At 38.5% G+C, this 25021-nt stretch overlaps 1 protein-coding gene and 1 non-coding gene across 4 annotated transcripts in view; one reads left to right on the top strand and one right to left on the bottom strand.

The window, feature by feature from the left end:
- The window catches only part of SLC12A6 (solute carrier family 12 member 6), an 85403-nt gene extending 61584 nt beyond the window's left edge, over positions 1 to 23819 (bottom strand). Inside the window, exon 1 of one of the 3 annotated variants that reach the window (XM_027569102.2) lies at positions 22337 to 23819. In XM_027569102.2, coding sequence (XP_027424903.1) covers positions 22337 to 22607 — 271 coding nt within the window. In that variant the 5' untranslated portion in view covers positions 22608 to 23819. Of the gene's footprint in view, positions 1 to 7159; positions 7398 to 22336 lie in introns of those variants that run through there. The other 2 variants (XM_027569103.1, XM_027569104.2) reach the window with 2 other exon arrangements.
- Positions 9418 to 9524, top strand: LOC113910590. The gene has a single exon (XR_003516103.1). It is a non-coding gene; the product is annotated as a U6 spliceosomal RNA (small nuclear RNA).
- Positions 23820 to 25021: the final 1202 nt, after the last annotated feature.

Here is a 25021-nt window from a genome sequence, read left to right as displayed (position 1 = left end):
CAGGAGTATATACAGATGTGAAAACTCATCAAAATGTACACTTTAAATATATGCAATCTATTTTATATCAATTATACTTCAATAAAACTTTAAAAGAAATATTGGGGCGCCTGGGTGGCTCAGATGGTTAAGCGTCTGCCTTTGGCTCAGGTCATGATCCCAGGGTCCTGGGATCGAGTCCCGCATTGGGCTCCCTGCTCAGTGGGGAGCCTGCTTCTCCCTCTGCTTCTCTCTCTCTCTCTCTGTCTCTCATGAATAAATAAATAAAATCTTTAAAAAAAAAAAGATCTACCACCAATCTTAAAAAAAAAAAAAAGAAATATTGGTTGGGGAAAATATTTGCAATTTAAATCACAAAGAGCTAATATCCCTAAATACAAGGAACATCTAAAGATAAAGAAAAACACCAACAGGTTTTAAGAGATATGAACAGAAAGTCACTGAGCTTTTGTATGAAATTTTCCATAATAAAATAATTATCAAAAAAATATTAAAACACTATCCCTAGCCCTCATAATTCACAATATGGATATGAATATAATTACAAGCCACTGCAAGTTCAGACCATACTGCAAAATATATGTACTGATAGATATGGATTGATGCAATAATCAAAGTGGGGGTAGAGGATTAGGCAAGTCATCTTGGTCTTGAGATGATGTGAGTCTGTACAATTTTTTGTGGTACACAGGAAGTAGGCAGAAGAGGAAAGAGTTCAAGGAAAAATATATGAACAAAGGCAATGTGATTGCGGGGGAAATAAAGACAGCTTTTGAAAAGGACTCTTACTATAGGTTCACCATTCTTAATACAACCATTGAAATCTCCTGTCACCAAAAAGCTAGATGTTGCAGTGGAAGGAACCCACAGGAAAGGAAAGGAAAGGAAACCTAATTAATTCACTATGTGAGGGTATGGAATGGATCAAAATAATTTACACTATTTATGCAACCATATTCAATCTTGACCATGTATATTAGCATTTTTCTCTAAACAGACTTGTGGTTTTACTTAGCTTCATTCTAAGAATAAGATCCATGAAAATATAACTTTTTCTAATACACTAAAATAAACATCTCTTTCATACATCCAGTAGTATATATATTCTTAAAAGTTATATTAAGAGGGTGCCTGGGTGGCTCAGGTCATGATCTCCCGGTCCTGGGATCGAGTCCCGCATCGGGCTCCCTGCCTATCCGGGAGTCTGCTTCTCCCTCTCGCTCTTTTTCTCCCCCTGCTTGTGTTCTCATTGTCTCTCTCTCTCAAATAAATAAAAAATCTTGTTTTTTAAAAAAGGTTATATTAAGATTCTTTCACTTACTCCATATGCCCATCATTAACACTCAGTCTTTAATGAAGCCTCTATTCCTATCTCACTGAGAAGTATACATCTTCCTAGGAATTACAGAAGCAGAGGGCTAGTAAAGGATTGTCAGAGTTAACCAGGTTCATTGCTTGTTCAGATTTCTCAATTTTTAGCATCATCTGAAAGAGTATTTTGCATGTGGAAATATTCTACACCAAATTTTTAAAAATCTAACACATGAAAGATAGAAGCAGCAATTAACTTCCAATTAATTTTGAGAAATACAAAAAACAAAAGAAATAGAACCTAAGAAGAATTACTAACTACTGAGACACCAGAGCAATAAATAATTGTGTGACTATTTAAAGTAGAGGGACGGTGTGGTGTGGTGAAAAGAAAAAAGGCTTTCGAGTCACAGAGACCCTTGTCTGAGTTCCGTGTCTATCACTTATACAGCCTATCTAATTTCTTGGCACCTAACTTTCCTCATCTCTGCAATGGGGATAATGGTCACCTGTCCTGGTTGTTGTGAGGATTAAATAAACCAATATTTGTAACGTGCCTGGCACACCCCAGGTACTCAACAATTATGACTATAATGTTGATGACATTTTGTAATGTAAAGTCATTTCCTCTTTCCACCTGGCAAAACCAAGACATGCTAAATTCTTTAAAGCTTATCAGCTTACAATCTATTCTGTAACTTATGCCAAATGTCTAAATTCAGTCTGAAATGTGAAACTGTATTTTGCAATATGCTACAACTACACTTAATATTTTTATAACCCTGAACTAAATGTTGCTTTGAGTATAGAATATCAGAATATTAAGCAGTATGCATGTATATATATATTTTGGAGAAATTTTATCTTTATAGCATTAAATGAGTTCTAATCTGGTATGTCCCCTATGCGGCAAAAGTAGATGATACACAGAGGGCTGGACACAAAGCAAGGAAAATTGGGCAAAGATTCTAGAAAAAAAAAGATTCTAAAGAGTACTGAAATTCAGGGAGGTGTTCTTTCTGACAATGATGGAATATTAGGGGCTGGGAAGGGAGGCAGAAAAACATGTCTCACTGAGTTATATTGAAGGAAAACTCTTGACTCTCATTTTAAAACAGCAGATCTGAATTTTTGTTAGCTGGGTTGGTAAAAACCCCACTGAATAGTTAAAAGGGCACACACACAAAAAAACTTTTACATCTTTACTACAGAAAATATATTTTTTAAGTTTTTATATTTTTAATTTAATTTTTAAAAGATTTTAGTTATTTATTTGACAGAGAGAGACACAGTGATAGAGGGAATACAAGCAGGGGTGTGGGAGAGGGAGAAGCAGGCTTCCCGCTGAGCAGGGAGCCCGATGTGGGGCTCGATCCCAGGCCCTGGGATCATGACCTGAGCCAAAGGCAGACACTTAACGACTGAGCCACCCAGGCGCCCCTGATTTTTTAATTTTAAGTAGACTCCACACTCACCATGTGGCTTGAACTCACAACCCTGAAATCAAGTCACACACTCTACCAGCTGAGCCAGCCAAGAGCTCCCTGAAAAGATTTTTTTTTTTTTTAATCAATACCAAGAAACTCTTTGTCTACTTCAACCTATTTCAATGTTAGTCAGTAAAAGAAAGTCGTCCTATCACTTTCTTTAGAACATAAGCTTCATGGGTAACAAGCAGAACTAATAGCAGTTTAACAGCTTGTGGATTTTTAATAAAACTAAAACTCTATTTAACACAAAATCTCTCTCATAGTATGTTCTCATACCATTTGGATTACTTGACAGCTAATGTCTGGAGATGCTGTTCAATACCAATACAGGTTTCTTTCTTTTGTTACAGGTCTGTTTCTGAAAATTTCATTAGAATCCTATTTCCAAGGAAGGGTAAATCTTCCAATCTGCTATCTGTATCAAGTGAAGGTAAATCCAGCAGCTGAAATCTGCCTAATCCATAGACACTATAAGAAGATCTGAGGGTTAGGGAGATGTGGAATAATTATTCCAGAGAAATACTTTAACAAACTCAATAAATATTTAAATAAATGAAAGAATGAAACATTTATACCTGATTAAGTAAATGCAATAAACAGTAACATTCAGTTGCACTGTTCCTATAAAACCCATCACAGATTTGGTAACAAATCAATTCCTGGGGGACACATGAACATCAAGATACAAAGTAACTTACTCTTAAAAAAACTATGACTTGGCATCAGGGTGTGATGGGAAGCACATAAAATTTAGAAGTCTGAACACTGGCTCTGCTTTACTCACCATGTAGCCCTAGGCAAGTACTTACTGACCATAGCCTTGGTTTCTTTATCTCTAAAAAGGCATTAAACACCCACTATTCCACAGTGAAAAGAAGATGAAATTGATAATCCTTCATTAGGTAGCCTTATCTCTTAGCTCTCTTCACCATATGTCCAATGTGCTAACTACCTTAAATTTTTATTTCCCACATGCGCTGTACCTTCTTCTCATATCTCCTATTGTTTTACTACTACTTATAATCTTTTCCAGATTTCCCTTCAAGAATCAGGTATATCCCAACCTCTAAGATACCTGTCTAGGGTCCCCTCTAGGTAATATTATTCTCTCCATCACCTGTTACCCAAAGCTGTTTCTTTTTGTTCTTATTAAACCACTAATCCCAATAGATAAAAGGCAGCTCTTATTTTTGCTGTGTCACACATGTGTTAAGTGCTTTATATTCATTTTCCCGTGTAATTCACAACCACCATGTAAAGTAGGTACTGTTATTCTTTTTATCAACGAGTAAAGTAAGGTTAGAGAAGTTAAATAACTTGCCCAAAGTCACTCAAGTAATAATTAATACAAATTATCACTACTCTTAATTAGTAATAATTAGTAAGACTGGGATTCAAAGCCAGGTCCCTGGCTCCAAAGCCATTCTGCTGCCTTTGGTGGGGAACTTATACTTTCTGTGCCTTTGTAGCCTTAAGAAAAAAGTCCAAAACCTGGCATGACATTTGCACTGAATGTGTGTTTAGTGAACTTAAAAGAGAGAGAAAAAGTCTATTCACTGAATAGCCTCTTATGTGCAATTCACCTGGATTTGGAGATACACAAATGATTTGATAAGGTCTCTATCCTCAAGGACCGACAGTGAGTCGGGTGGGGGAAGAGAGACAAGTTAACAGATGACTGCAATACAGATGTGTTTCATAGGATCTCCATGGACAGGCTGCTGGGAAAACATAGGATGGGGCACCTAAACTGGACGGGGAAGGAGGAAAACAGTCAAGAAAGATGTTAAGAGGGGCACCTGGGTGGCTCAGTCCTTAAGCGTCTGCCTTCAGCTCAGGTCATGCACGATCCCAGGGTTCTGGGATCGAGCCCTGATCGAGCCCTGCATTGGGCTCCCTGCTCAGTGGGAAGCCTGCTTCTCCCTCTCCCTCTACTGCTCCCTCTGCTTGTGCGCTTGCACTCGCGTGCTCATTCTCTCAAATAAATAAAGTTAAAAAAAAAAGGGGGGTGTTAGGAAGTCTGAGTTTCTGCTTTTCCCTTCAAAACTAATTAAGCAGGGTTCTACTAGATTGACATTCTAGTAGTTAGCCTGGCAGGGATTAATGTACTTCTTAAAATTAGTTTAGATTGTCTATATTCGTATTTCTATTTTATCTCAAATTACCTGTCTAGTTCAAATAAATATCACCTTTGAGAGAACACATTTTAAAGAAGGCTTTGCTTTCTAAATATGTTCCATTTATATGACAGTATGTAGGGCGCCTGGGTGGCTCAGTCGTTAAGCGTCTGCCTTCGGCTCAGGTCATGATCCCAGGGTCCTGGGATCAAGCCCCACATCGGACTCCCTGCTCTGCGGGAAGCCTGGTTCTCCCTCTCCCACTCCCCCTGCTTGTGTTCCTGCTCTTGCTATGTCTCTGTCAAATAAATAAATAAAATCTTTAAAAAAAAAATCATATATATGACAGTACGTATTTTTCTCTCCTCACAGATACAGACAGAAAAACATGAAAAAAAGCAACTGGTTACAAAACAGGCTAGTGTTAGAAGTGCTTGCCACAAAACCACAATCAATTTAGATTTTTAACTCAGAAGAAGAGGGGGCTAAAACTTATTACGTTTTAAGCAACTGCTCCCAAAACAACATCTATCCTCAAAAATGTCATAATCCTAAAAAACAAACAAAAAACTTTTTAAGTTTTCCCCATGTTTCCCTCCTTCCCCTCTAATTTAACCCTACAATAAAGAAGATACGATTTAGATAATACATTCCCATCAGTTGTTCACTTACCAAACAACAGTTCATTCAAGTGGACACTTTTGGGCTCTCATGGAAAACACCAAAATAAAAAAGCCTTATTAAATTCAAGTTAGATTATATCTGTCACTTCTTTGCCCAAAGCAATAACTATGGAAGAACATAAATTAAGCCTAGCATGTCACTTACTACAAAGTTGGCTACTATCAAAAATTTTTTACAGCTCTTCTAGGTAGTTGCTAATAGATTAAATGACTTCAACACTGTTGCAATGTGAGGAAAGCAGATTTCACCAAACATGATGGGACCAGTAAAGATGAAATAATAAAACAGAGCAGAGGTGGTAATGAAATAAAAAACCAATGACAAGTGAAATGAGGTACAGATAGACTTCACTTGTTTGCACTGTGTGAAATTAAGACAATAGTAAAGCCAAAGTCTAAAGGGATTAAAATCTAAGGGCAGCAAACATAAGCAACTAAGAAAGTATTAACTTCAAACACACACAATCAGGAAAATAAAACCTTAACTTCCTTGAGCTAAAGTTGTGGAGAACTAGGTTCAAGTTCAAAGTAGGCTAAACACTTCAATTTATCACCCTTGACTATTCAGCAAAATGAAAATAACCTGGCAAAGACTTTCCATAAAAATCATATCTCCCCCTGGTAAATTCTCTCACTAGAAGAAAAAAATAAAAGGAATTTTTTTTTTGTAGTCTTTGTAAGTTAGAGATTCTTAAAAATTCATAAAGACAAGAGACAGTAAACAGCAGTTTACAGAAAGTAATTATGTGTTACTAGCTATAAAGAAAAGTTAGAGTCATGGAATTAAAAGCAATTTTGAGAGATTATTCTCTTAGCCTATATTCATATACTAGAGAAGTTTTTTGACAATTTATGAAACTTATAGACTTGAAAAATAAAGGGCTTCAAACTACATCTATATTTAATGCAATATTAACTAACATTTTAATTGCATATTTAAAAATTCAAAACCACAATTCCCCCAGCAAGTGTAACTGTTACCATTTAGAGAAAATAATAGGGATAATCACATTCATCAAACTTACTAAACCCGATGCTATGCTAGTCATCAAAATGATCTACCGTACTTCTTTCATTAAAGAGTTCTTAGACCATTCGCTACTGAATTAATGTTTAACTGGTAAACTGAGGCAAAATACTGAATAACCTGAGAAGTCACAAGTGCAGCGTCTACTGTACAAAACTACTGAACCATACTCTTCCCCTTTATGTACTTTTCCAGATATAATTTAAACTGTCCCAGCAAAAGGTGCAGTTTAAATTCCACGTAAATTGACTTTTACTGTGCCTTTCTTTTCGCTTGAAAACTTTTCACATATTGCCACTGATTCAATTTCACCTGTAGGTAATGAACACAGAACTCATTGTGGGGAAAACAAACCAGAATGTGAAAGGAGAGAAGTTATCAGATATACGAGGGAGTGAAACAGTTGACTGAAAAAGACTTTAACCACAATACTTTCTCTCCATCCTTAAGGAGGTATTTTTAATATTTTAGTTACCATTTCTTTCACAAAAGACCCCATAGGTTCTAAAAGCTCCTAAATTGAGTACTCACCTAGTTCATCCGAATGCTGAATCAGGGCTTTTATTTCTGCTAAGCTGGGCTGTCCCTCTTTGGAGACCGAAGCTGCTGCCCCCTCCTCTGGGTCCTCTACCTTTGTCACCGTAAAGTGTGGCATTGTTATAGTTAGGAATCCTTTGCTCTCGCTGTATTTAAACTTCCTTCCAGTCTACTTTCCCTGACTACCTCTTCCTTGCTGTGCCCCTTTCAGACTCAAATCACTGCCTACGGGAGACCGAGGCTGGGAATAGGGAAGTACTTTCTGTTCACGTGACCTACAGCCCCAAGGGAGTGGAACGCTGGAAGACACGCCTTCCACTGTGTTTATCATTCACTCAAAAGGAGTAAGCACTCCACCCCTTGCTTATGGTTGTTAAGCTCAAGAATCCCAAGAACTGTTTAGGCAGCTTTCCCAGAACTGCCAAAAGCTGAGAGTGGGCAGAATTCATGAACTACCGCCCACTGTGTACTCACCCACTCATTTCCTTCACTTAAGTTATTTCCAACCCTACATGCACGTCATGATCTCAACCTCTGCCCTCATATTTCACACGAGAAAGATTAGGGAACAGTTCATTGTACAAACTTTTCTTTTAAAGAAAAACGGGCACTACATCAATTTAGAAAATGAAAGAAATTTATTTGTAAACTTCTGTTGTTGCTTTAAAGTATATGAAAAATAGTAATTATTGTTCAGATGAGAACACTAATTCCACAAGTATTCAATGAACGTCTACGTATTTTACACAAGGCATAGTTCTAGACACTGTAGTGAATGCTACGAATCCAAGAAGAGACAGTAATATTTCCAAAAGTCCAAGTTTTAAAAGAGCAAAATATTTTTATAAAGAGTTCAGACTTTAAATTATAGAGTTTAAACATCGTGTTTTAAAGAAAGAAAATTCAAGAAAATCTCACTGCTTAAGAGTTGTATTGTTCCCTCAACACATTTAACATATTTACTTCTTGGTGTGTTTTATCAGATAACTGTATCAAGTGCTCAGTTGATAACTTTAACTACAGAGTTTGAGGCCCTATCTCTGAACTTAGATAAGGGAGTTCAGTAAATTGAGCCCTGTGTTAACTTCCATGTTGATGATGTAATATAAGGGCTTTGTTGTTAGTTAACACCTGACATGTAAGACTGCACTAAATTTAACAGAAGGAATGATGGTTTACAATCCTCATTTATTCCTATACTATTTCTAAAAGAAAAGAAAGCCAATAGTTGTTGAAGACCTACTTTGTACTCTGCACTGCACTAGGAACTTTTCATTATGGTCTCATTTAATCAGCACAGAAACATTAGGCTAAGGAACTTGCTCAAAGTCACAGAGTTATAAATAGCGAAGCCCAACCTAAAAACCTGTAGTACCCTTGTTAGTAGGTGGCATAGAAGTTTCAAAGAAAGAAAACTCAGACACCCCCAACTTTAATTTCATGGGTTCCTGTATAGCACTGATTTGTAATCTTGGCTGCACACTGTAGTCAACTGGGGAGATTTTAAAACTACTGATGTCTGGGTCCTATCCCAGATATTCTGATTTAATTGCTCTGGAGTAGAGCCTGGGCAATAACACTTTTTAAAGGCTCCCCTACCTCCCAGATGGTTCTAACAAGCAGCCAAGGTTGCAAATTACTAAGGGGAAAGAGAAAAGTTTATCACCTAAGAAATCTTTGTACTATTTTTATCTTTGTAACTATTTTATCTTTGAAATGAACTAAGTCAGGTGAGGTGTGCCCTTAGTGATTTTTCCATACTTAACAACTCAGGTAGCTACTCTAATTTATTCAAAGGAACTTAACTACCAAATTGTCAGAGATTTCAATATCATATTCTGGGTTCCAAGTTCTTTTTTTTTTTAATTTTTTAATTTATTTGACAGAGAGAGAGACAGCTGAGAGAGAGAACACAAGCAGGGGGAGTGGGAGAGGGAGAAGCAGGCTTCCCGCCGAGCAGGGAGCCCAATGCGGTGCCTGATCCCAGGACCCTGGGACCATGACCTGAGCCAAAGGCAGACACCCAACCACTGAGCCACCCAGGCACCCCTGGGTTCCAAGTTCTTTAATACTTCTGTGCCACGGGATATTTCCAATAGGATCTTGCCTTTCATATTTATTTAATAAAGAGACTTGAACTATGGCTAATCATCTACAGTTGATGGACACGAACAATGACTTAATTATAAACCTGTGTATAAGCCTATGTACAAGTGTTATCCTGTCACTTCTCCCCTCTAAAACAATTCCTCGTGCTTGCTTCGGCAGCACATATACTAAAATTGGAACAATACAGAGAAGATTAGCATGGCCCCTGCACAAGGATGACACGCAAATTCGTGAAGCGTTCCATATTTTTTGGACTCTGAAAAACAAACTGAGGGTTCTAGAGGGGAGGAGGTAGGGGGATAGGTTAGCCTGGTGATGGGTATTAAAGAGGGCACGTTCTGCGTGGAGCACTGGGTGTTATGCACAAACAATGAATCATGGAACACTACACCAAAACAAATGATGTAATGTATGGTGATTAACATAACAATAAAAAATTAAAAAAAAATCCTCAAACTAAAGAAGTAGGAAGGTAACACATTCCTGTTAATCTTTGACAGGAGAATTTATTTACCAACTTGATGCTTTGATAGCACAGTGCCCAGCAATTTTAAAATAGTTCTCTTTTAGGGTGGACTGTAGATAAAAGTGCAGGAGCATAAAAAATTGAAGGCAAGTTTAAAGTAATACAGAAAAAGTTTGGGGGAGGACTGGTAAAGCTGAGGTGAGTGCTGTGTGGGGAGTGATTAGATAGAGAAGGTAGAATGTAAGAAACAGGGGTGCCTGGATGGCACAGTTGGTTAAGCATCTACTCTTGGTTTCAGCTCAGGTCTGATCTCAGGATCCTGAGATCAAGTGCCCCCTTACCCCTCTGAGCAACGTGCTCAGTGTGGAGTCCGCCTGGGTTTCTCTCCCTCTCCCTTTGCTTCCTCCCTCCCCCGTGCTCTCTCTCGCTCTCTCTCTCAAATAAATCCTTTTTAAAAATTAGAAATAGCTATTTAAAGTACAATAAACTATGACAATGGGGGCACCTGGCTGGCTCAGTTGGTAGAGCATGCGATTCTTGATCTAGCAGTTGTAAGCTGGAGCCCCACATTTGGTGTAGAGATTACTTAGATAGATGGACAGATATGTGTTAGGAAAAGTAGAGTAAAATGTTAATCATAGACTCTGGTGGGTGTATAGGTGTTCACTATAGAAGTCTTTCAACTTTCCATATGTTTGAAAATTCTCATAATAAAATGTTGGGAAAAAATACAACTGACACCATTATGAAAATGAACACACAAGTCAGAGACTGGGGGGAAATACTCCTAAAACATGTACTTGACAAGGGACTTGTATCTTGAATATATAAAAATCCTCTACAACTCAATAATTAAAAGACCAAAAACTCAGTAAAAAGTGGGGGAAAAAATGGGGCATCCGGGTGGCTCAGTTGGTTAAGTAACTGGCTTTGGTTCGGGTCATGATCCCGGGGTCCTGGGATCGAGCCCCACATTGGGCTCCCTGCTCAGTGGGGAGCCTGCTTCTCCCTCTGCCTCTGCCTGCCACTCCGCCTGCTTGTGCTCTCTCTCTCTATCAAATAAATAAATAAAAATCTCAAAAAAAAGTGGAAAAAAAGATTTAACTAGACAATTCATAAAGGAAGTTATATAAATGGCTAATAAGCACTTGAAAAAGTGTTCAACATTGCAGGCTTTCAGGGAAATGCAAATTAAAATCATCATTAAAACTGTTGGCAAGGATGGATGCCTGGGTGGCTCAGTCGGTTAAGCATCCACCTTCAGCTCAGGTCATGATTCCAGCGTCCTGGGATCAAGTCCTGCATCAGGCTCCCTGCTCTGCGGGGAGCCTGTTTCTCCCTCTCCCTCTGCTGCTCCCTCTGCTTGTGTTCTCTCTCTGTCAAATAAATAAGAAAAATCTTAAAAAAAAAAAAAAACTGTTGGCAAGGATGTAGAGCAAATGTTGGTGAGAATATAAAATAATACAACCACTTTGGAAAGAGGTCTGGCAGTTTTTGTTTTTAAAGGTTTATTTATTTTAGAGAGAGAGAGCACACGCATGCTTGCGCAGGGTGGAGGGGCAGAGGGAGAAGGAGAGAATTCCAAGCAGACTCCACTCCAAGCACCGAGCCTGATGAAGGGCTGTATCCCAAGACCCCAAGATCATGACCCAAGCCAAAACCAAGAGTCAGAAGCTTAACTGACTGTGACACCCAGGCACCCTGGTCTGGCAGGTTTTTTAAAATAAATTTTGAACAAATATGTTTATAGTAGTTTTATTCATAGCAGTCCAAATAGGAAACAGACTGGTTATCCATCAATAAGATAAAGAACCTGTTGTATATTCATACAATAGACTATTACTCAACAATAACCAGGAGTAAACTACTGATAGATTCAACAACATGGATGAATCTCAAAAACATTTTAAGTTATATATTACATATTAATTATATGCATACAGAAGTATTTAGATTTGAAGCATAAATGATGCCTGCAACTTACTTTAAAATGCTTCAAAAATAGATGGATCTACTGGAAGGGATAAATATGTGGTAAAACAAATATAGCAAAATGTTAATTGTAGCATTTGGAGGATAAAGATACAGATGTGTTCTTTCGATTCTTCTGTATGTTTAAAAATTGTCACAATAAAATGTTGGAAAAAAATACAATAAACAAGTTCACTGAATGCTTTATAAAAGATCTTTAGATCTAAGTATAAAGCAAATCACTTATGGGTCAAATTCCATTTCACATAAAATTCAGGCAGTTACATAGATGGTAGTCCTGTACTTTGATTTGATAGTGTTGAATGCTGTTTGAAATCAGAGTCATCATACAGACTTGAAATATTTAGTTTTACATTTAAAAAAAACTATGGTATTTTTAAGTAGTAAGACAAAGGGCAGGCTAAGGCAAAAAGGGCATTTATAATGGCACTACTCCCATAGTGCTTTGTACATTAGGCCAAATATTATACATATTGTATTTATTTTACTAATCAGTTTCAGTAAAACTTTGTGACTACATTATGTCTGATTTTTATTTTTTTTAAAGATTTTATTTATTTATTTTAGAGAGAGAGAGAGAAAACAAGTAGGGGAAGCAGCAGAGGGAGAGGGAGAAGCAGGTTCCCTGCTGAGCAGGAAACCTGATGCAGGGCTCGATCCCAGAACCTGGGATCATGACCTGAGCCAAAGGCAGACATTTAACTGACTGAGCCACCCAGACGCCCCGTTATGTGTTTTTTTAAAAAAGCATGCCTACCCATTCTTTAGAAGAATGGATCTACTATGGGTAATATTTTAAAAGTATAGTTTACCATGCTACACTACCCAACTGCTTCTTTTTAATCACAGCTAACAGCTCATGACAACTACCATTTAGTTTTATTCAACCCATTTGTTAAAAAAAAAAGACAAATTAGATATAGTGAAAAGACTTATACAAGGAAAAGTCAGTGGGAAATTATTTTCAACACAAGGATTCTTTCAGGTTGTACTATATTGTTATACTACATCACTCAGTTTTAGAGTGAATCATATATGTATTTCTTATTTGTTCTCAGAACCTGAGAACTGTATTGTACAAAAGCCATACACAAATAATCTAGAACCACACTGTGTTCTGAAGTGATTCTTTTTTTTTTTTTTAAGGATTTTATTCATTTATTTGAGTGAGAGAGAGAGAGTGAGAGAGACAGAGAGATCATGAGCAGGGGGGAAGGATAGAGGGAGAAGCAGACTCCCCGCTGAGCAGGGAGTCGGATGTGGGGCTCGATCCCTAGGCCTAGGATCATGACCTGAGCCAAAAACAGATGCTTAACTGACTGAGCCACCTGGGTGCCCAGCTGAAGTGATTCTTAAGAATTTAGTAATTCATGCTAAAAATGGATCCACAATGCAAGAAAACTTCTATAATAAGTGAGCAGTAAGCAAATCCCTGGAATTAAAAAGCCACATACATTTTGAACACATGAGTTTTACCAAATGTCATTCTGCTCGAGAGCATCTTGCAGATATAATGTTAAGGTTTTAGTAACACATTAAATAGTATTCTTTTTTTTTTAATAAAAAGTGCAACTAGAGCTTGATCAATGGTACCAGCATACTATTAAAAAGCTGGGAAAGTATAAAATAGAGCAGACTAAGTTCCATGAAATACACACAATGTAGACTTAACTCATCTGTCTACACCTTTTCATAGAATTCTGTCTCTCTCTCTCATACACACACACACACAAATTTGGTGGGAGCAGTGTGCAAAGAACGGATTCTGATTTGGAACAGATTCAAATCTTATGAATCTCTCCTAAACTCTTGAATTTGAAGATCCATTCAGAGTACTTTATCTACTATTAATAAACAGCCACACTTGAGAGAACCTTTAAAATTATAAACAATAGTTTTGTGCTTATAGTATTTGGTCTATTACAAATGGTATTTTTACAAAAAATAGTAAAGAAAGTGTAACCTACTTCCAAGCAGTTGCTTTTTGTTTTTTTCCCAAGCAGTTGCTTCTAATGTAGCATGTTATTACTTCAAAATATTTAGGATATACATTCTCACTGAATCATTGTAACCACCAGCCAGCAACTAAATATAAGTAGAAAACTACATGAAGCTTTAATTTTCTTGGTCAAGGTAAATTTATGATAAACTTTGAGCAACAAAGGTTAATTATGTTTTATTCTCAGTTGTAAACCCTTCATACTCTTTATTCTATAAATCTAACAACAAATCTGTAATAATTTATCTTATTAAGAGAATGTTGTTTGACAGGAAAAAGATCTGAATTATAGAATTTCTTTAAAATGTCTGAATTATAGAACTTCTAAAAAGGTACAGGAGTTCCAAAAATTTTTAACTTCCTATCTTCAAATATTAAGAGAGGAAAGAGGTCACGTGTTAGAGCAGGGATTCTTAAGGAAAATATCAGACTTGCCTGAAGGACTAACCCACTCCCTGACCCCCATTCAATTACTCAAGCTTCAAAGGGCCACTGGTAGGGAAACAATACCTCATGTGGTATCATTCAAAAGGTTAGGCAAACAGTCAAAAGGACAGTGCTTTGCAAATTACCTCTGGTAAAGGACTATTTTTCTTTATATTCACAATTCATATGAAATACTAGAAAAATGGAAAATATACAAAACACAAGTTCTAATTTTTATATTCAGATTTGACATAAAATTGCTCTATCAAACTGCTATCCAAGTTTTTAAAAACTGTCAATTTCTGAACTTATCTCCTCACAGACAGGTTAAGTAAACAGCTCATGGACAAGCACCATTTACATACTATACTCCAAATGGCTGTGCTACAGAATGTTGTAAACATTTTACTGGCAGAGAATAAGCAGTTCATTACTTAAATTTAGAGCTATAGCTGTAAAAGTATACTGACTTTCATTCTTAAGCAGAAAATGTGTATATATTTTCCTTATTTAGCATATCAGCAAACCCTTTTTCTCCTTCAGACACTGGACTGTAAATAATGGTTTAAAATATCAAAATGATCACAAATTCTAAATTATGCCTTATTATGTGAACAATTATAGAAAGAATTTAATGAGTTAATCAATTACTTTGGTGAAGACCAACTATCATGGACAGTAAGAATTTAAAATTCCTAAATCTCAGAATTACCAAAAATTGTCTATGAAAATGGATTTTTATAAAATGGCATCAGTGATGAATATATGACATATTTGGGGGCTAACAACTGAAAGACAATACATAAAAGACCTTATTGTCTGATGGACTCAACGTATTGTACTGCAAGGAAGACAGAGACTTCTCCAAACCAAAACATCAGGAAAATCTCATGCTTTACTGAAGCTGAAGAAAGCATGCGTTATTCAGTACATATATGAATGCCCACTGTGTGCCAGGAAAGAGGAATACAATGGAGAATGAGGCACTGCTCCTGCCCTCGAGGAGCTCACAGTCATGTTATCTACTTCACTATAAAATAAAAGGCAATCTTAAACCAGGACTGTACGTACAGTGTGGTGTAAGCAGAGACAGAATGTTTAGAAACATACTACTACCTTGCCTCGTTATTTCTTCAGGGACGAAAGCTGTGAGTCTTCACTAAAGGAAAGAATGCAGTAGAAGGATAGTTGATGGCGAGTTAATTTGATAGCTATGTCGCCCATTTTGGCTGCTGACCCAAATACTAAAGAAGGCATTATCAAAAGCCTCTGGGTACTCAGAGTCCTCAGCTTCCACTCTTTCCTTTTCTACAACATTACAACTCCCTATATAAGGCTGCCCATCTCTTTCATTAGTCGAATGTCATTACAGCCTAGATATTATAGGACCCAAGAATCACCAACCAAAAACAGCACTGGCACTATGAACATGGACTACTCAGTAACTCACTCAGAATTTCATTTCATTTAATTCATTATGAAATACTTGCTAGATAGGCTTCTAATCAACACTGCAAACAGTGTTTAGAAAATGAAACTGCAACACATGGTCAAAACTTAAGTCATATTTCTAAAAATGTAAAGAAAGGAAAATGAAAACACAATTCAAAACAAAATTTTCTTGTTAATTTCACCTATGAGAACAAGTGGTTTTTTTGTTATTGTTGTTGTTGTTGTTTTAAATAAGTTATTGCTTCTTTCCTCCCTTGCAACAAAACTCCATTTTGAAATAGATCTGCGAGGTGCCTGGCTGGCTCAGTCAGTATAACATGCTATTCTTGATTGCAGGGTTGTGAGTTCTAGCCCCACATTGGGGGTAGAGATGTAGAGATTACCAAAACAAAAAAACAAAAATAAAAAAAACCCAAAAACAAATAGATCTACTGAAACTTGGGTCAAAATAAGAATATTCATTAACTTCAGGGGAAATGACTGTATTAAATCAATAACTGTATAATTCAGCATTACTAAGCTGCCCTGGGTATTTGCAGACCATTTATTTAAAAGACACTGAAAGAGGGGCACCTGGCTGTTTCAATCAGTGGAGCATGCAACTCTTAATCTTAGGGTTGTAGATTCCAGCCCCACATTGGGTGCAGAGATTACTTAAAAATAAAAACTTTAAAATACATATTTTTAGGCCAGATTTCCTTTCAGGAACATAGAACCTTAAAATGATTCAGGAAACATGTCATTTTACTACCTCTTTTTGAATAATAAAAACAATAAACTGTTTCCTTTCATGTCCCCAATGCAAGGCAAAAAGCTGCAAAAATGTACACCGAACATAAAAATTGCATTTCTTTTATGCTTCTTACTAAATGTTTCAACAGAGCCAACCAATGTTAGTATAGTAGAGGAAGTGTAAGTGTAATAACAGGAATACTGATATTAAAATCACACACACCTGGGTTTAAATCACTGTTCTTTAGTTTATTACTTGTATGACCTTGAGTAGGTTACTTAACCTTATCAGTTTCAATTTTCTTCTGGATGAGAAATCCCATCATAGCTCCTAAGGAAATGACTTTTTTTAAATGAAAAGGTATCTGGAACGCCTGGGTGGCTCAGTAGGTCAGGCACCTGCCTTCTGCTCAGGTCATGACCCCAGAGTCCTGGGATTGAGTCCCGCAATGGGTTCCTTGCTCAGTGGGGAGCCTGCTTCTCCCTCTGCCTGCCCTCTTCCTGCTTGTGCTCAAAACATGATTTTTCAGGAAAGGAAAGAACCTCTCAAGGGAAGAATGTTTTCTATATATATATCCTAATAATTCTTAGAATTTTATTTGGAAATTAGCACACTGCTCAACTATAAAAAAAATAAATCAATTAAGTAAATTTTTTACATGCATCTTAGATATAAATTACCCAGTTGTGAAAATAAGTATTATTTCTGGATATTCTGTCGGTTAAGTGTCTGCCTTTTGGCTTAGGTCATGATCCCAGGATCCTGGGATTGAGCCGAAAGCAGACACTTACCCGATGGAGCCACCCAGGCACCACTCTTATGATTTTTCTCAGTAACTTTTCTTTTCTCTAGCTTACTTTATTGTAAGAATATAGTATAGAATACATACAAAATTGTTAATTGACTTTATATTATCGGTAAGGCTTCCAGTCAACAGTAAGCTATTAGCAGTCAAGGTTAGCGGGGTGGGGGGGGCGGAGTAAAAAATGATATTCAAATGTTCTCTTGCATGGGGGCTGGCACCCCTAACCCCTGTGTTGTTCAAGGGCCAACTATAATATTCACCTTTGATTGGCAAAACAATGTAATTCACTTATTTTGGTTTGGGGCAAAAAATTAGAAATTTTTTGGAGAAGTACAGAAAAGTACTTAGTACTCTGAAACATGTTCTTATGAAAAAAAACCTAGATAACTTTCAAAGTTGCTTAATCAATCATTATTCTGATTTAACCTTAGCATGAGAGACATTTATGAGACCTACCAATAACACATAAAATTGGTAGATCAAATAGGCTAAACACATGTGTAGTGTAATGGCTCCAAGGGCAGATAAATATTCTATTCTATTAGACCTACTAACATTTAAGGAAAAGCCTGCTGTGCCTATCCACTCAGTGAAATCCCAATCAGGTGGGAAAGGTCTTCCCATAGGTACAGCATTAATCACTCTTTCCTTTGGGGCTCTGGTCTTCAACTCTGGCATTCTGTTAGAAATCAGATTTTTGAAAACTTTTTAAAAACTACTGATGCAATTAAATCAGAATCCCTAGATAAGGGGCAGAAGTATTTTCTAAAAAGATCTCTAGATCATTCCAACATGCAGCCAGATGAAGCATCAATGCTCTATTGGGTACATTTCACTTGCCTTTATCATAGTATGTTTTTAATTTTTGTTTAGATTTCTATCTTTTTTAGTCTAGAAGATCTTCAACTCAATATATATTTTATTGAGTGCAAATTATATGTAGCATCACACACCATACTAGGTGCTGATGATGCAGAGACAACTTTGTGTCCCTGTCCATGAGAACCCTATTAGCCTAATTGAGAAAGATAACATATAAAAAAAACAACAAAATTAAGTGAAATAGGTGCTATAGTAATACTCTGTGTAAGGGATATAGGGATATAAAGAAATGATCTATTATCTGAGTGTGGGGTTGAATCAGAAAAAGTTTGAGAGAGAAGGTGACTCTTTGAAGAAGGGACTTATCTAAGTTATTTCTGCATCTCTACCACCTAATACCCCCCCAATAAAAACTTGGTAACAGCCACCCTTGAAGTTGGTATATTTAGGGCTCCTTGACTTAAATGGCTTCTACTTTTACTCCACTTCAAAAACCCACTCCCAAGGCTGCACACTAGATCATGTTAACACTGGAATTGCCCCAACTCTGAAACCATTAATTCTAACATCCAACTGTTCGACCACAATCTTTAAACCTTCTACATCCTCCACTACCACCTCACCCCACCAAGTCCTCCAGTCTCCGTCTCCATTTTTTACCACAGTTCATCATTTTCCTTTGCTGTATCTATTATATTATTCTACAGCGGGCTGCATTTTTCCTTTTTTCGTATTTTGCTATTTTTATTGTTGCACTTATACAACATTATGATCTATATGAACATTTGTTTTCTCTATTAGATCATAACTTTCTGTAGAATAGTTATTGGATTCTTTTTCTTGGTCCTGCATCCTTAACACTGACAACAGGACCTGACCCCAATAAGTGTTCAGTAAGGACGCCTGGGTGGCTCAGTCGGTTAAGCATCTGCCTTCGGCTCAGGTCGTGATCCAGGGGTCCTGGGATCGAGTCCCACATCATTTCTCCCTCAGCCTGCTGCTCCCCCCTGCTTGTACTCTCTCTCTCTCTCTCTCAAATAAATAATCTTTTTAAAAAAAGTGTTCAGTAAATGGCGAAGGAATGGATAAAGGGTACTTGTCATTTTCATCACCAGACCACAAGCTCTCCAAAGGCAGAGACTATCTCATCTACAGATTTCCTATAATTCCTACTGTAGTGCCTCACAAATATCAGAGCCTCAGGGAGTATGTGTTAAATTGTAAAAGGATGAAATGTATTAGATACTGTGTAAGACATATAAAAATATGTTCCCTGCTCTTTTTTGGGAATTATTATTTCAACAATCATTTAAGATAGCCAGATGGTTTTGAGGCAAATGTAAAAAATGTTCATTATGGCAGAGACAAAATGATATATGGAAAGCACTGGATATAAGTCAGGAGGCCTGTGCTTCAGTCTTGGCTTTGCAACTTTGTGAGCTACAAATAACCATCTCTGTGAGCCTTAGTTTCCTCAGTTTTTAAAATGGAGTTTGACCAGAATTCAATTTTTTTCCCCAGAACTCAATTCTTGATCACCTGAGGTTCCCTAACATGCTATGCCTCTTAAAATTTGTATTATAAAAGTGATATACCCTCGATATAAAAAATTGTACATGCCCTTCTGAACTGTTTAGGTAAAGGGAAGTTCCCACCCTCCACTCTATTTTCATAACTCTCCAAAGCTATCCACTCTCAACAGTTCCTGGTATCTTTAAGGCACTGTTCATGTATAAGCAAGTACAGACTAAGATTCTTGTTTTTATTTACCAACTGCACAGTCCCATCAATTCTAAGGGAAGCTTAACAAACCGAAAGGACAATTATAAATACTTTGATAACAGGGGCGCCTGGGTAGCTCAGTTAAGCGTCTGCCTTCGGCTCAGGTCATGATCCCAGGGTCCTGGGATGGAGCCCCCACAAGGTCGGGCTCCCTGCTTATCCCTCACCCTCTGCCTGCTGCTCTGCCTACTTGTGTGCTCTCTCTCTAATAAGGAAGATCTTAAAAAAAAACTGATAACAGAAAAATAGTTATCTACTCAAAAGGCCAACAGTAGAAAAAATTAAAACAGATAGAATAAGTATTTAAAACTTCCTGTTTCACACCACCCCACCCCCTCACCCGCCACTGTGCAATGTAATGTGAGTAAAAAGCATATGACAAATTTAAGGTGGGAAGCTTAAATGTGGAAGAAATGTGGGAGGCATGGGAATTGTGGAGAAAGGAGAGATAATCATACCAATGTCACAATCATGGAAGGATGTATAAAAGGCCAAAAAGTCACAGAATTCTAAATATTAAAATAGCAAACACAATTTTGAAATACACTATGAGCTTAAAGACAGAATCAACTGCAGAAAACGCAGTGTTGTTTTCCTAAAATAATGCCAGCCCAGAGACAAGAGTAGATCACTGTGTCCTTGATTTTCTTGACAACAGCATCCTGTAAAGATCTATATCTAAGTCTAACAAGGGTATCCACAGATTAAGAAGCCAAAGACGAAATAATTGTATTTTTGACCAGTCCCTCTGATAGTGGGGAAAATATATAAGATTATAGTTGTCATAAGAATTTATTTTAGAAGATAGAAAGAGAAAAAAATAGGTCATTTCCTGAGAATATACTGGAAAATAGTTTTCTATCTCTAGTTTCCTGAGAATATGGTGGAAATTGCAATCTAATGGCTGGACTATTGATTTCTCTTTCATTTGGTACCAGAGCATCTAAACATTAAGGACTATGTTAGAAAGAGAGCCAAGCTTTAACTTCTATAACCACCTAGACAGCATAGATTTCACCTAGACATGTCCCAGTTTTACCCCATCACGTAAAATGACACCACTCTATACTGTAAAGAATGCTTGTAAATAAGGTCAGAACAGCAGCCTGGATCAGGATCCTGTTCCACAAGGCTAACACATTACTCAAGTCCACTTTTTAAACAGATTAAAAGTACAGTTCCATAACATATAAGTCACAAGTCTAACAACATTCAGCTATAAATTGTCTAGCGACAATTACAGCAATAAAAAAATTAACAGTTATAGTCTATACCTGGTATTTTTACAACCTAAATATAGTATGATGGATATAAACTAAAACAACAATTTAGAATTTGAGGAAGAGAAAATGATAAATTATTTTTATTCCATAATGTAACTTTAATACCATGGTACATGGTATAAAGTTTGTCAAGAAGTTGTAAATAGATAAGTCCATATCTCCATAAAATAAGTCAGTCAAGTGAATTCGAGTACTACAAACTTTACCAAATCTACCTTGTTTCCAAACATTCAAACACACAAACTGAAATGAGGAACTAAAATCATTCTGGTTTCCTGCACCCTTTAGGTTAAGAGGAACAGTATTTCCTGACACCGGAAAATGTCAAGTCAGTAGCTGAAGCTATGGTTTTCAAATTTGGGTAGAATACCATTTTAAGAGTCTTTAAGATTCTTAAGAGAAATTTTCATTACTTGACATATCTACGTCAGAATTTAGCACAAAACTAAACATATAAAGCAGTACAGCAATTCTCAAACTTTTCTACCCCACAGTCTGAAAAGTGTTATGACCTTCCCGTTTTATCTCATTTCTCTCTTCCGTCACCTCCTCCCACTAAATCCAGTAAAAACTTCCAAACCAGCTAACACAAATTCGTTTAGGCAGCTAAAGGTCTGCAGTGGTGAAGTAAGACAGAAGTGGCTTGTGTACCACTACTTCCTGATTACAGAGACTCAATACATCCCATATAAAGTTCAAAGTGAAAAAATTATGTCGAAATCAGGCCCTAAAAGCCTCTTTACAAAATTATATGGGAATCAGGCCCTAAAAGCCTCTTCAGAATTTCTCCATTCCACAGGATAGCACAATAGATCCACCAGCCTCATGTGAACTTAGCTTCTTGAACCACTGTCTCTGTAAAATATACATTTTCAAAAAGAATTTTGTGATACAATATCTGAAGTCTTTGTAGGAAAGCTAATAACTAAAGGTGATCAATAACTACTGCTAGTAACTAGCCTTAAAAGCAGACTGTAATAGAGCCCCAAAGCTTGCTCTCCACTAAATTTTACAATCCAGGATTCTCTGCGCTGAAAAACTATTAAATTCTTTGATATTCACCCTTAACCAAAACCACTCATTTCAATTCCAAGGAGGCAAAAATGAAGTAAAAATAGAAATCTACTTTCTTTCCCACATGCCAAAGTTATTACTACAGTCATCGTGCTAACCATTATTCCAAAGGGTTCCTAGGCATCTCAAAAAGAGATTGCTCGGTTCCTGATGATTACTGTATAATGGAAATCAACCAGATAAATAAGCCAGTAATTAAAGTATCCTGTCATCTGTGTTCCCACTTACCCTCCGTAACATCCTGGGGGTTAGAAGTCCGGTCACTAGCTGGATCCAGTGCAACAGTTGCTAGTGAAGTGGTGGCTCCAGACATCTCACTCATAGGCTCACTACGGCTTGTTTCAGGCACACTTTCCCGTGAGCTAAATCTTACTCGGGAACTGGATCGGGAGCTGAGGTCCGGGCTGGTATCTGACAAACCTGGAATGTCATCGATCTTCGTTGGTGTCACCATGAACCGAACTGAAGCCATCTTGGTGGTGGTTTCTGGAGGATGCATTATTCTCTTTTCCTTTATAAGAACAAAGAAAAAAGGAAAACCCCGCAAAATCCTTTCTCCTACGCTTTTGATTGCAAAAATAGAAAAGATAACTTTTTAAAAAACCCTCAATAACCTTGATTTACACCACACAAAAAGTCCCAAATAAGAATCCTACTCAGAATTCAAACGGACTATCCTAGAAAGTGCACTACCAGTAAATATTTAAGGAAAAAAAAAAAAGACAAAACGATGCCAATCTCGTGGAACTTCGTTCCTTCAGAAAGAAGAGTGATCTAGCTGTCTCCCCTGGTCCAGGGCTGCGGGCTCAGTGCCATGGTCTCAGAGAAGCAGGTGAAGCCTTTCTCCCCTGGACCCCCAGGTTTCCGCCGAGGTAGTTAAGTCTTTTATCTGGTAAATGTCCCACGGTTCTAGTTGAGCAAAGTGCGCGCAGGCCCACCCTTATGAATATAGCACAGATCAATTTGCGAAACGGTGTACACCCGCCACCTGTTGTGTATCAGGTGAATACCCCACAGGTCTGGCTGGGTGGTGTGTGTAGAGCCAGCCGATGTTTGGGAGGCCAATAATCCACCTGGGTCTGGTGGGAGAGATGAGCATGCATAACGGGAAAAATACCCCACGCTACTGGATAGAAGAGAATGAAAAGGATGACCAGAGGATGCAGGGGCAGAGCGGATTCCCGTCTCCAGGAGGTCTGCGGGGGTGGTCCACCCGCTCTTCTGGCAGAACGGTTCCTAGGATCTGGAACGAGGCAGCTTGCGAGCGGATCAAGATCCCTCGGACTGCAACTCAGGGTCGTGGCAGGTCGTTGCTAGTCCATCGAGCCCACGGTCGGCTCGCTGGGTTTCTCCTGCGTGTGACAGGACGGGCCACCCCTTTGCCGGAGGATGCTTTCTCCCCCACCAGGGCCGCGGCGCAGGTCAGCCCCTCGCCGTTCTTCCTTCGGGTCCTAGCAAGAGAGGAGATGGCCTCGCAGGCTGGCTCGGGTTAAGCAGGAGGGGGCGGCGGGGATGAGGGGAGGAGGAGGTCGCAGGTGCGGGATCCCGGCGCCAGCTGATGCGGATGCGCGCGCAGCTGTTGTTTACGAGCCGGTAACTGTTTCGGAGCCGCGGCGCGCGCAGGAGGGCTCCGGCTGCCGGGGAAGGCGCCCCCTCCCCGGGCGGACGCCAGAGCAGCCGTTACGTGACCTCGCCGCCCCCGGCCCCGGGCCCGGCGGGCTGTGCCAGCGCCGCCGCAGCCCCTCCCTTCCCTCCCAGCTCGTTCCTCATTCGAGGGTAACGGTCCGAAGAGAAGCCTCGGGGAGCGGTCGGAGGGCGGTACCGTCCCGCGAGCGTCGAGGAGCCCCGCCCAGCCTCTGCAGTCTGCAAGGTGACGGGAAAGGTTGCGCGCATGCGCTGCCGGGGTCGCAGCGGGACCGAGGAGCCAAACGTGCGAGGCCCGGAGGAAGATGGGAATTGTAGTTAAGTGTTGGGGTCTGAGCTGCGTGCGCTGGAGAAAACAAACCCCTTTCCTTCTGGGTCCCGCTGTGTTGCACGAACTCACTCTGGAGGCATTGGGGGAGCAGACGATGCCCCTTGCCCTCAGAACCTCAAAAACCATCTCTTTTTAATAAAAGCGTCTCTGAAAATACCGTTCATAATTTCTTTAAAAAATCACAAACCTCCCATACCATATACCTAGGTATGACCCTACTGAAATTTTTAAGCAGATGTCTGTTTTTAAAGTACCGTATTGTCAAATCATATTCATTTTGTGCTAAATTTTTCTCTTTCCTGTCCTTAAAATGTCTTTTACCATGTATGCATGTATCAACTCATGTTGTACACCTTAAATATATACAATTTGGTCAATTATACCTCAATGAGGCTGGAGAAAAACGCTATTTTCACTTTCTAGTTAGACTGAAGGTTCAGTTAAAGAAATTTTTTTAAATTTTAAGATTTTATTTATTTTTGCGAGAGAGAGTGCACGTGCACACAAGTGTAGTAGGAGAAGTAGTCTCCCTGCTGAGCAAGGGGCTCGATCCCAGGACCTGGGGATCATGACCTGAGCTGCAGGCAGACGTTTAACTGACTGAGCCACCCAGGTGCCCCTGCATTCTGGTACTTTTTTGGTCATTGCAATGACCTCAGTCAGGAGATGAGAAAATGCTTGAAGAATGAGTACATGGAAAAGAGGACCAAGAGCATGGAGCATGACAATGCAATGTGAAAAAGACTTTTTAATCCCGTGGAGGAATCTGAAAAATAAATTACAGGCATACCTCATTAAAAAAAGAGAGAAAGCCTCAGATTTGAATGACCAACAGGCTTGCCTGAGAAAAACATTAATACCTCAGGAAGTGAATTTCTTGCTTCCTCAGGAAGCTATGAGCCAGAGTTGTTAATCATAGGCTTTAAAGAGAAAGAATC

Source organism: Zalophus californianus, chromosome 6 (assembly GCF_009762305.2).
Source record: "Zalophus californianus isolate mZalCal1 chromosome 6, mZalCal1.pri.v2, whole genome shotgun sequence".
Taxonomy (NCBI): Eukaryota; Metazoa; Chordata; class Mammalia; order Carnivora; family Otariidae; genus Zalophus; species Zalophus californianus.
Note: the sequence above shows the minus strand (reverse complement) of the source record. Positions and strands in the feature narration are given on the sequence as shown.